The 10,000-nt window shown below is 49.6% G+C and overlaps 1 protein-coding gene across 4 annotated transcripts in view; it reads left to right on the top strand.

Annotated features, from left to right (window-relative positions):
• Positions 1 to 10,000, top strand: part of PHKA1 (phosphorylase kinase regulatory subunit alpha 1) — a 234,468-nt gene that overhangs the window by 74,083 nt on the left and 150,385 nt on the right. For all 4 annotated transcript variants that reach the window (XM_075324056.1, XM_075324058.1, XM_075324055.1 and 1 more), the window contains exon 4: positions 3,186 to 3,233. In XM_075324056.1, the coding sequence (XP_075180171.1) occupies positions 3,186 to 3,233 (48 nt within the window). The remainder of the gene's footprint in view (positions 1 to 3,185; positions 3,234 to 10,000) is intronic.

The raw sequence follows: 10,000 nt of genomic DNA, 5'->3' as shown, positions 1-10,000 counted from the left end.
GTCTGAGTGTCATGTGACTGTAACTCGACCCTGCGATAAGGCTTAATCTCCCCATCTCCTCCATTGTCAGTCTGTGCATATATCGCACTGCACTTGGATAACATCCGAGTGCAGTCGGATGTTTCTCTCGCACCCATAGACTTGTATGGGTGTGAGTGATGATAGACTTGCAAACAGGCTGGTGTTACACTTGCATGGAAGTCGTGCGAGTCGCATCACCTGGCACAGCCTGCCGCTCTCTGGACAGGAGCATGCATCTGCATGTATTTCTATGCAGCTGCACATTCTTGTCCGGAGAGTGGCAGACTTGGTGATGCGACCTAGTTGAGCGCTCTGCCCCTTTAAGAGTGCACATGTCCTAAGCGTGGTCCCAGGGGTCCTGCTTGGAGTGTGCAGGCCTCGGGTGTAGAAGGCAGCAGCTGGGACATGAGCAACAGACTGCACAGGACAGCTGGGAGGATGAGAGCAGCGGCACCCATGCCAGGAGAAAGAAGTGGGGGCATTGCAGGGATGCCGCTGCTGGCATTATAGTACCCCTCTCTTTACGCCCCTCCTCACCAAGCCAGACATGAGTTTCTTCAATAAAAGGGGATCGTAGATGTTCTCCTTGGGTTCCCCTGACCTCTTCTCAGGGCCAAAACCCTTCAAATCCACTAGGAGTTGCTTCTACCTCTGACGTCATAGCGATATTATTCATCAAAGATGTCCTCAGAAATGATTGGCGAAGGCGTGGCATATGGGTACTTGAAGAAGGTCGGGGTCCCAACTTGTAGGAAGAAGTCTTCAGATGGATGTTTTTTGAGGATAGCCACACTTTATCCCCAGAATAAAAAAAAATTCTTATATCAATGTATCTATCGACATGCCTCTTCATCAGCTCGGACGATCTTTTGAGAATGGATTTGGTGTCCTCCCAGATCTTAATGGGAACTTGTCACATGCATACCTGTGCGGCAGTCCGATCCGATGGATGTCTCTGATCTTGACCCGGCGCTTTCTTGTGATCACGGTCCTTCTTCATGTGGATGTATTGTAGTGTGCACACGCACTGGCACACTACAATACTTTGCTCTCCCCTCAGCATAGCAGAGAGAAATACGCGTGCGCAGGAGTGCAATAGAGGGCACGGTGTGGATGACATAGGACGCGTCATACAAACAAATCAAGAAGGCACACAGTGATCGCAAGGATAGAGGAGGCACCGGACTGAGACAAGTGACGCCAATTGGACCAGAAGATATTGGACCTCCCCTCAGATGAGTAAGTGACAGGTTCCCTTTAATTAATTCCCTGGTGAAAAAGAGAACTTTTGAAGACTCCTTACTTGCTTGGCTATCGTAAGAGAACCCCGCCTAGGGTAACAACTTGACCCAATCATCACGGTGCGCATTTGTGAAATGCCACAAAGTCCAATGTTACATCCAGATGTTTACAGGTGGCTCTCCAACATCTGGACATGAACTGAATGCCCCTGTCAGACACGATGTGTTAAGGATATCTGAGAAGGCAGAATATGTGTTGAACAGAGTCCCTTGCCAACACTGGAGCAGACGTAGACCGTATAACAGGACAAAGTGAGCCATCTTAGAAAAGCGATGCACCACTACCCAGATGACAGAGCAACCAGAGGACACTGGAAGATCTGTAATGAAATCCATCGCTATATGCTGCCAGCGAGAGAAAGGGACATGAAGCAGTAAAAGTCGTCTGGATAGAATTTGTTTAGGAGTCTTGTTTTGTGTGCATTAAGGACAGGCAGAAATTAACTCCACAATGTCTCCCTGAAGGGTAGGCCACCAATAATTTTGAGAAATGAAAAGTGGTCTTCATCTGTCCAGCATGATCAGCCAGCTCTGATGAATGGCCCCACAGAAGGACTCCCTTCCTATTAGACTCCGGGACAAAGGTCTTAGCCTGAGGAATTAGCAACTGTGGTCATCTTGGAAATGAAGGACAAAGTCAAAGTAGGCAGAAAAAGTGACCATCTAGCTTGGCGGGGGTTCAGTCTCTGGGCAGACTGCAGACAGGCCAAGTTCTTGTGGTTAGTGAATGACAACTGGATAAGTTTTACCTTCCAGTAGATAACTCCACTCCTCCAACACCATCTTTATAGCAAGCAGCTCTCTATATCCTATAGTACAGTTACGTTCTGGAGCGGAGAAGGCCATAGAGAAGAAACCATAAGGTACCATACTTCTAGAAGAACACTTTTGAGTGAGAACGGCTTCAGGTTCAAAAGATGAAGCATCTACAGTGGGGAAAATAAGTATTTGATACACTGCTGATTTTGCAAGTTTTCCCACCTACAAAGAATGGAGAGATTTGTAATGTTATTCTGTCATGTTTTATTACTTAAATAACTAGAAAAAACGGCGTGTGGTCTCCCCAATTTTGATACCCAGCCAAAACAAAAGCTGACAGTTGGGGGACTGATGTTCTGAGGCTGGGGACGCCCATGGATATTTGCCCCCCAGCCTAAAAATAGCAGCCTGCAGCAGCCATAGAATTATCGCATCCATTAGATATGCCGATGCTTTACACGGCTCATCCCGATTTTGCATTGGAGCGGTGGCAATCTGAGTAATATAAGGGGTTAATGACGACAGCTGTGATTTGTAAAAAAAAATCACAGCTGTCATCAAACCTGCAGTTATAAGACCCCTCCACATTACTAACCCTGTAAGAAATAAAAGAAATAAACACAACACGCAAAAATCCTTTTATCTAAAAAAAAAACATTTTCTCCAATTTATTAACCCCCAATGACTCATTAATAATCACAAGCGAGTGTATAAATCCGACATCCTTCACAGAGAAGGAGAGCAGCTCACCTAATATCACAACACTCTCATAACTGAGAGCACATGCCATCGGTGTGATCTGTGCAGCAGCCTAGGGGCCCCAGAGGTGGTGGGGGGTTAAATCTATCTCCATAGCATTATCATGAGCTAGTTTGACTCGTGACCAAGTCTGGTAAGATACCATAATGATAGACATTGAGCCTTCAGATTTACTAGAAACTGAAAGTTGTATTATTATGGCTACATACAATGTATTATACTGAGATTCAAGGTTGGTAAAGGGATTTTTGAGAAGCGATTTATAAATGAAACCTCAATATAACAATTTATCATGTTGTAAAATGGTGGCATCTATGGGTAACGCTTGATTTTGTGTTTTCCTAGAACGTGGTGAAGCTGATGCGAGGTCTCCTGCACTGCATGATGAGACAAGTAAGTATTGGCTACAAATCTACAGCGGTAACTTGGGGCCTTTCATCCGAATGCTCAGAACCTGTTGTGTAGGATTTGCTTTGTCATCAGGAACCTACACTCGTGTAGTCTTTTACAACCATTTGTATGAAACGCTTCCTTAATGTCGGAAGAGTTTCTATCATATTTTTTCTCAGAATAATACAGTAGTATATACATTTAATCACTTGGGTGCAATATTCAGGTGTAGTACTTTAAGCCCATTCTGATTTAAGATGTCCATGTACACCACGGTGGGGAAGGAGTTACTGCAAATTGATGTACTTGTACCTCATGGGCATCAGAAGGTCACAGAGGCTGTTGCCAGCAGGATCAACTTAATTGGCATCCAAGCGACTGCTGCAACGGCTAGTGTCGGTGCCAGCCGTGATTCTGGCTGTGTGCCCCTATAGATGAGTCAGTAGTCTTAGTAGCTGTTTAGATGATGGCGTGAAGGAAGGGGCTCCTTTTTCACCCCATTAGTCCCTCAGTAGAACATGATGCTACTTGATAGTTGCAAGGCCAACCTGAGCTCAAGCCTGAACTAAAATGTATTATGCTAGAGATACAGGTATAATATATCTTTTTACCGTGTTAGCCAGTAGAGATCAACAAATTGTTTAAAAGATCTGTAGTCCTCAGTGGTTGATACCTTTTAATGGCTAACTGAAAAGATGGTAATAATAGCAAGCTTTCGAGACTACTCAGGTCTCTTCATCAGGCTCAATATAACACAAAATCTGAAGAGTCACATATTTATACACAACAGGACATAGAATGGAGAAGTAAATAAAACAAGTTATGTGAAGCAGAACTAACAGTATGGCAAGGGGACAATCAGTTGTGGCAGGAAATATTTTTGCTCGGTGTCACATGGCCAGTGCTAGAACCAAGAGTCTGGAGAGAGAAGACTTTTTTTTTCTTTTTTTTTTTTTTTTGCGAGTGAGAGCATTACCTTTATATGGCTGCTGTCCCTTTTTAAGAGTAGTGATGTGCTGCTGGCAGGTTCTTGCAGACGCTAAACGAGGAGGATCTATTGCACTGGGCTAGTTAGAGGGCAGGCCTGCTCGATTTTATTTTTTTTATCTGCATGGGGTTTACAGGACTCCTCCAGGTCTTTTAGCCTGTGCCTGGTATCAGTTATGAAGGGTGACTGACCTGTACTGTGTTCACTCAGGAACTTCTTGTTTTGTGGTCACTGCTGCAGCTGCAGGAAAAGGTCTTTTTAATGTGTCCAATATTAGCAGTGGTGCTGGGTGTAGGGGATCTTCTGGTAATAATACTGCTGCAGCTCCAGGGAAGTGCTGACATGCAGATTCACCCTGCACCAAGTATCCACCCAGCCCCTTTAGAATCTCAGAGGGGACTTTTACACTGGGGGCACTCACTGCCAGGAGACCTAGTTGTCCACACCGTTGCGGCTGTCCGTCGTATCCTAAGATGTCGATGGCTGCTTCTCTCTGAGCCCAGGCCGCAGCAGTACACCGCCTGCGGTTACATCCGCTCTGATTCTGCGGCTGGGGGAAGCCGTCAGTCGGACCATAAGCTCACCTTCACACCGGCCCAGGCAGGACAACTCCTTGGTGATGGGTAACGCCTTTGTTCTAGGCCACGGGCGCAGGGCCTCTGGCAGGCCTCCGGTAGACCCGATAATGCAAGGTTGCTTTCTGAGGCCTGTCTAATAAGTAAACTAAGCCAAATTGACCCGATTAGAGACCCCAGAAGCTCTGAGACCGGGGGAAACTGTGTAGGGTGGCAGGTGGTACCCCACCAAGGACGGATGGCCTGGATTAGGTCTGCTGCCCCAGGAACGTTTAAATGTGTCCTATGTGGATGGCGGACATCTTGAAGCCTCTCGAGGTGATTTTTATAGACTTTCGATCGCTGAACTCAGTAAAAATATTGAAAAGATATCTTTATGTACAGTTTTTCACAAACACTGACTGCTTCCAAAAGAATATACAGTGGAACCTTGCTTAACGAGTAACCCAGTTAGCGAGTATTTTTCTGATCGAGCAAGGCTTGCTGTAAATTTCTAACTTTGTTTACGAGAAAGCTTTGCTGTACGAGCAAAATACTCACTGCACATACTTCCGGTTCCGTACATTCACCGCGCCCAAACCTGCTCTTGCAGTTCACACAAACACACACACACACTCATATTATGCTCACCTTACCTTCTGTTCCCTCGCCGGCCTCATGGAACTTGTAGTTTGCCCGTACACGCTGTGTATCGGGTAACCATCGTGACCGATGCCGGACCTTATGCTCCCAGCGCGCTGATGTCAATGGCAGGAGCCGCTTGCCTCTGATTGGCCAGCGCGCTGCCTTTGAGTAGCGGCTGACAGGGGAAGGTCCACCCTCGTCGCGAGGCTTGCCGATAAACATACTGTAGCGACAAGGGAGGAACTTCCCCTGTCAGCCGCTACTCAAAGGCAGCGCGCTGGCCAATCAGAGGCAAGCGGCTCCTGCCTTTGACGTCAGCGTGCTGGGAGCGGAAGATCCGGCATCGGTCGCATGGTTATCCGATACACAGCGTGTACGGGCGAACTAAAAGTTCCGTGAGGCCGGTGAGGGAAGGTAAGGTGAGCATATGTGTGTTTGTGTGTGTTTGTACGTGTGTGGAATGGGACATTTAACAGGTTGTGGAACGAATTGTCTGCATTGCAATGATTTCCTATGGGAAATCTTGCTTTGCTGAACGAGTAACTTGGTTAACAGCACACTCCCAGAACGGATTGTTCTCGTTAACCAAGGTTCCACTGTAATTACATTGATGTCCAAAAGGTCTTCCTTCCTTACTTTTTCTCAAGACTGTGCACTAGTGTATTGCAGTTATGTTTCTGGATTGATGGAAACATTTAACATTGAGTAAAATGTGAGCAAGTGGAGACTCTTTATTGATTTATCAACAAAAAAAGTCTGAATGCTGTGTTACTAAACAATGGCAGTATGTATGCTTCAGTGCCTGTAGGGCGTTCTGTGCACTTAAAGGAAAGCTATGAGAATCTAGAGTTTATTCGCAAAAAAGTTTTTTCTTTTGCTCCTGAGGCAGCAAGGACGATACATGACGTACTCATGCTTTTTGTGTGAATAAGACAGTTGAGATAGGACTTATCACTGGAGCCAAAAAAGTTGGCCAATGAGAATATCTTTGCAACTTGGACTCAAGAACGTAGTTGGGGAAAGTTTAGTTGATCTCACTAAAGTTCTTCACCACCACTCCACATTAAGCTTGGACTGATGAAGCAGTTTGTGAAAGCTCTACCGAAAGGAGGAGAGACTTAAGTACCTATATACCAAGTTTCAGGGATGGTCCCTGGCAAAACAGAAGGGAGGCATTTTTGTGGGTCAAATTATTTGGAAACTCTTTAATGAAAATGTGTTTGAAACACAAATGAAATCTGTTGAGAAAAGGACTTTGGATTCTTTTAAAGAACTTGGAAAGAGATTTCTAGGTAACAACAAAAATCCAAAATTGAAGTCCATCATGGAGAACATGCTGAAATGTTTCTTGCCTTGGGAGTTCTGATTAAATTAACGTTACATCTTTTACACTCCCATTTGAACTATCCTGAAAACCTTGGTGCTGTTATGTATGTTTCGCGGGCGGCGGGGCGCTGCGCTCACCACGCTCTGGTCCGGCGCTGCTGCTACTGCTCGGTGGCTCGAGCGGTGGGCCGGATCTAGGGACTCGAGCGGTGCTCCTCGCCCGTGAGTGAAAGGGGTGATTTGTTGGTGTTTGGGATGTCGGTTTGTGACGCCACCCACGGTATGTGGTGAGGTTGGAACACCACCGCTGCTCGGTACGGGGATCCCGGGAGCGATGACAGGGAGCAGCTAGGATGGTTCTCTCCCCTCCGTGGGTAGGGGGAATTTTGGTGGTCCCGGTGATGTTGACTGGAAGGTGGATGGCGGGATTTGGCGAGGTGCAGGGTCGCGGGGGCAGCGCGGTGCCAGACGGCACAGTGGTACTCACTCAGCCAGTAACGTACACGGAGTCTCTGATAAAACAAACTGCTGGATGGACGGGTCCCACAGGCGGCTGCGGTGTTTTTCCTTTGACCCCAAGTTGGTAGTGTAAGTCCTTTCCTGCACCTTCTTGTACGCTCCTCCTGTGCTTCGGTTTCCAGCTGGCCTCCCCGGTTCGGTACCGGACGGGCCACCACCCTGTCCCGGCTACCTACGGTTCCACCAAGACTGTCTTCCCGGCTCCCGCAGACGGCCACTACCGTCTGCCCGACTGGCTACACGAGGGCCCCAGGCTCCAACCTAGGCCCCCGTCCGCTTCTGCCACTCTGCACACCTCCTCTCCCTTCCTCTGCCTGGGCTTGTCTGCGTTGTTTCCTGCCTCAGACCAGCTAGACTTCTCGGTGGGCGGGGGAGGAAATCAGGTCTCACTGGGGATGTCTGCTGTGAACTGCTGGGGGTGGGGCTCGCCATGGCCCCGCCCCCCCGCACGGATTGGCCGCTCGGCTTCACGGACTCGCCATGGCCCCCCCACGGATTGGCTGCTCGCCTCGGCTCCACCCCCCCCCCCCGCACGGATTGGCCGCTCACCCAGGCTCCGCCCCCCACACGGAATGGCCTCTTGCCTTGAGGTGAGCGCATCAAGGTCCTGCAGCGGCGGAACACACACACACGCACACACATAAGAACAGACACACACACACACACACACACACACACATCAGATCACACTCACTCTCACACACACCTCACACACACATCAGATCGCATCCACGTCCTGCAGCGGCGGAACACACACATAAGAACAGACACGCACACATCAGATCACACTCACTCTCACACACACCTCACACACACATCAGATCGCATCCACATACTCACAACATCCCGTGATATCGCTTGCTTCTGGGCGGCGATACTGTGCAGTGACCTTCCAGGACCTGCCGGAGGATCACATGGCCGGAAGCATGTGGTATCTCCGGATGTTGTGATTGTGTCAGCGCGTATGTGCGATATCGTGTGTGTGTGTGTGGGTGAGTGTATGCGATCGGATGTGCGTGAGTGTGTTCTGATGTGTGTGTGTGTGTGTGAGTGTATGCGATCAGATCTGTGAGTGTCGGCAGAGGAGCACGGCGTGCAGCACAGCTGCTAGGACCGCACACCGGTGGGCACAGGGAGAAGTGGGGTGTGTGTGTGTGTGTGTGTGTTTGTGTGTGTGTGTGTGTGTGTGTGTATGCGATCAGATGTGTGCGTGTTTACTGTCTGATGTGTGACTGTGGAGCACGATGGGGGGTGCGCAGCATGGGGGGATGGAGCACGATGGGGGGTGCGCAGCATGGGGGATGGAGCACGTTTGGGAGTGCGCAGCATGGGGGATGGAGCACGTTTGGGAGTGCGCAGCATGGGGGATGGAGCACTATGGGGAATGCGCAGCATGGGGGATGGAGCACGTTGGGGAGTGCGCAGCATGGGGGATGGAGCACGTTGGGGAGTGCGCAGCATGGGGGATGGAGCACGTTGGGGAGTGCGCAGCATGGGGGATGGAGCACGTTTGGGAGTGCGCAGCTTGGGGGATAGAGCACGATGGGGAGTGCGCAGCATCGGGGATGGAGCACGATGGGGAGTGCGCAGCATGGGGGATGGAGCACGATGGGGAGTGCGCAGCATGGGGGATGGAGCACGATGGGGAGTGCGCAGCATGGGGGATGGAGCACGATGGGGAGTGCGCAGCATGGGGGATGGAGCACGTTTGGGAGTGCGCAGCATGGGGGATGGAGCACGTTTGGGAGTGCGCAGCATGGGGGATGGAGCACGATGGGGAATGCGCAGCATGGGGGATGGAGCACGATGGAGTACGCAGCATGGGGAATGGAGCACAATGGGGAGTTGGGATGGAGCACGATGGGGGGTGCGCAGCATGGGGGATGGAGCACGATGGGGGGTGCACACCTCCCCCCCCCAAAACACACACACACGGCCACAAACGCACTGCACAACACACCACACACACACTGGGAACCACAAACACTGCCCTACACAGACACCCACACACACAGACAATGCCACACACACAAATATACGCACATACCGCACAACACACACATTGCACAAAACATACCTCCCCCCAAAACACACACCCCACACCCACACAAATCGCGCAACACACATACACAACGATACAGACACACAGCGCTCCACAAATAACGACACACAACGCAACACACAAACACCGATCTCACCCCCCACAACACCCAGAACATGTACAGCCCCTACACAAACACTTGGTGACTACAGACAACAACATATATATATGTGTGTGTATATATATATATATGTGTATATATATATATATATATATATATATATCTATATATATAATTGCCTTATTCTGTCTGTCTGTCTGTCATGCTCCGAAATTGTGTCCTTACGGTGACACAAAGCTGATTGGCCGCTGGGCTCGCCATGGCCCCGCCCCCCCACACGGATTGGCCTCTCGCCCCGGCTCTCTGCAGGCCCCGCCCCCCTCACGCAATGCACGCTCGCTCTGGCCCAACTGACACGGAGCTCCGATTCCCAGGTGAGTACACACACACACACACATCAGATCACACTCACTCCCACACTCACTCTCACACACACCTCACACATCACAACATCCTGGGATATCGCTTGCTTCTATACCGGCTCCGTCAGGATCCCAGCAGCGCCAGACATAACCTTGCGATGCTGGGATCTTGACGGAGGCCGTGAAAGCTGGTAACCATTATACACATCGGGTA

Source organism: Anomaloglossus baeobatrachus, chromosome 9 (genome assembly GCF_048569485.1).
Source record: "Anomaloglossus baeobatrachus isolate aAnoBae1 chromosome 9, aAnoBae1.hap1, whole genome shotgun sequence".
Classification (NCBI taxonomy): domain Eukaryota; kingdom Metazoa; phylum Chordata; class Amphibia; order Anura; family Aromobatidae; genus Anomaloglossus; species Anomaloglossus baeobatrachus.
Note: the sequence above shows the minus strand (reverse complement) of the source record. Positions and strands in the feature narration are given on the sequence as shown.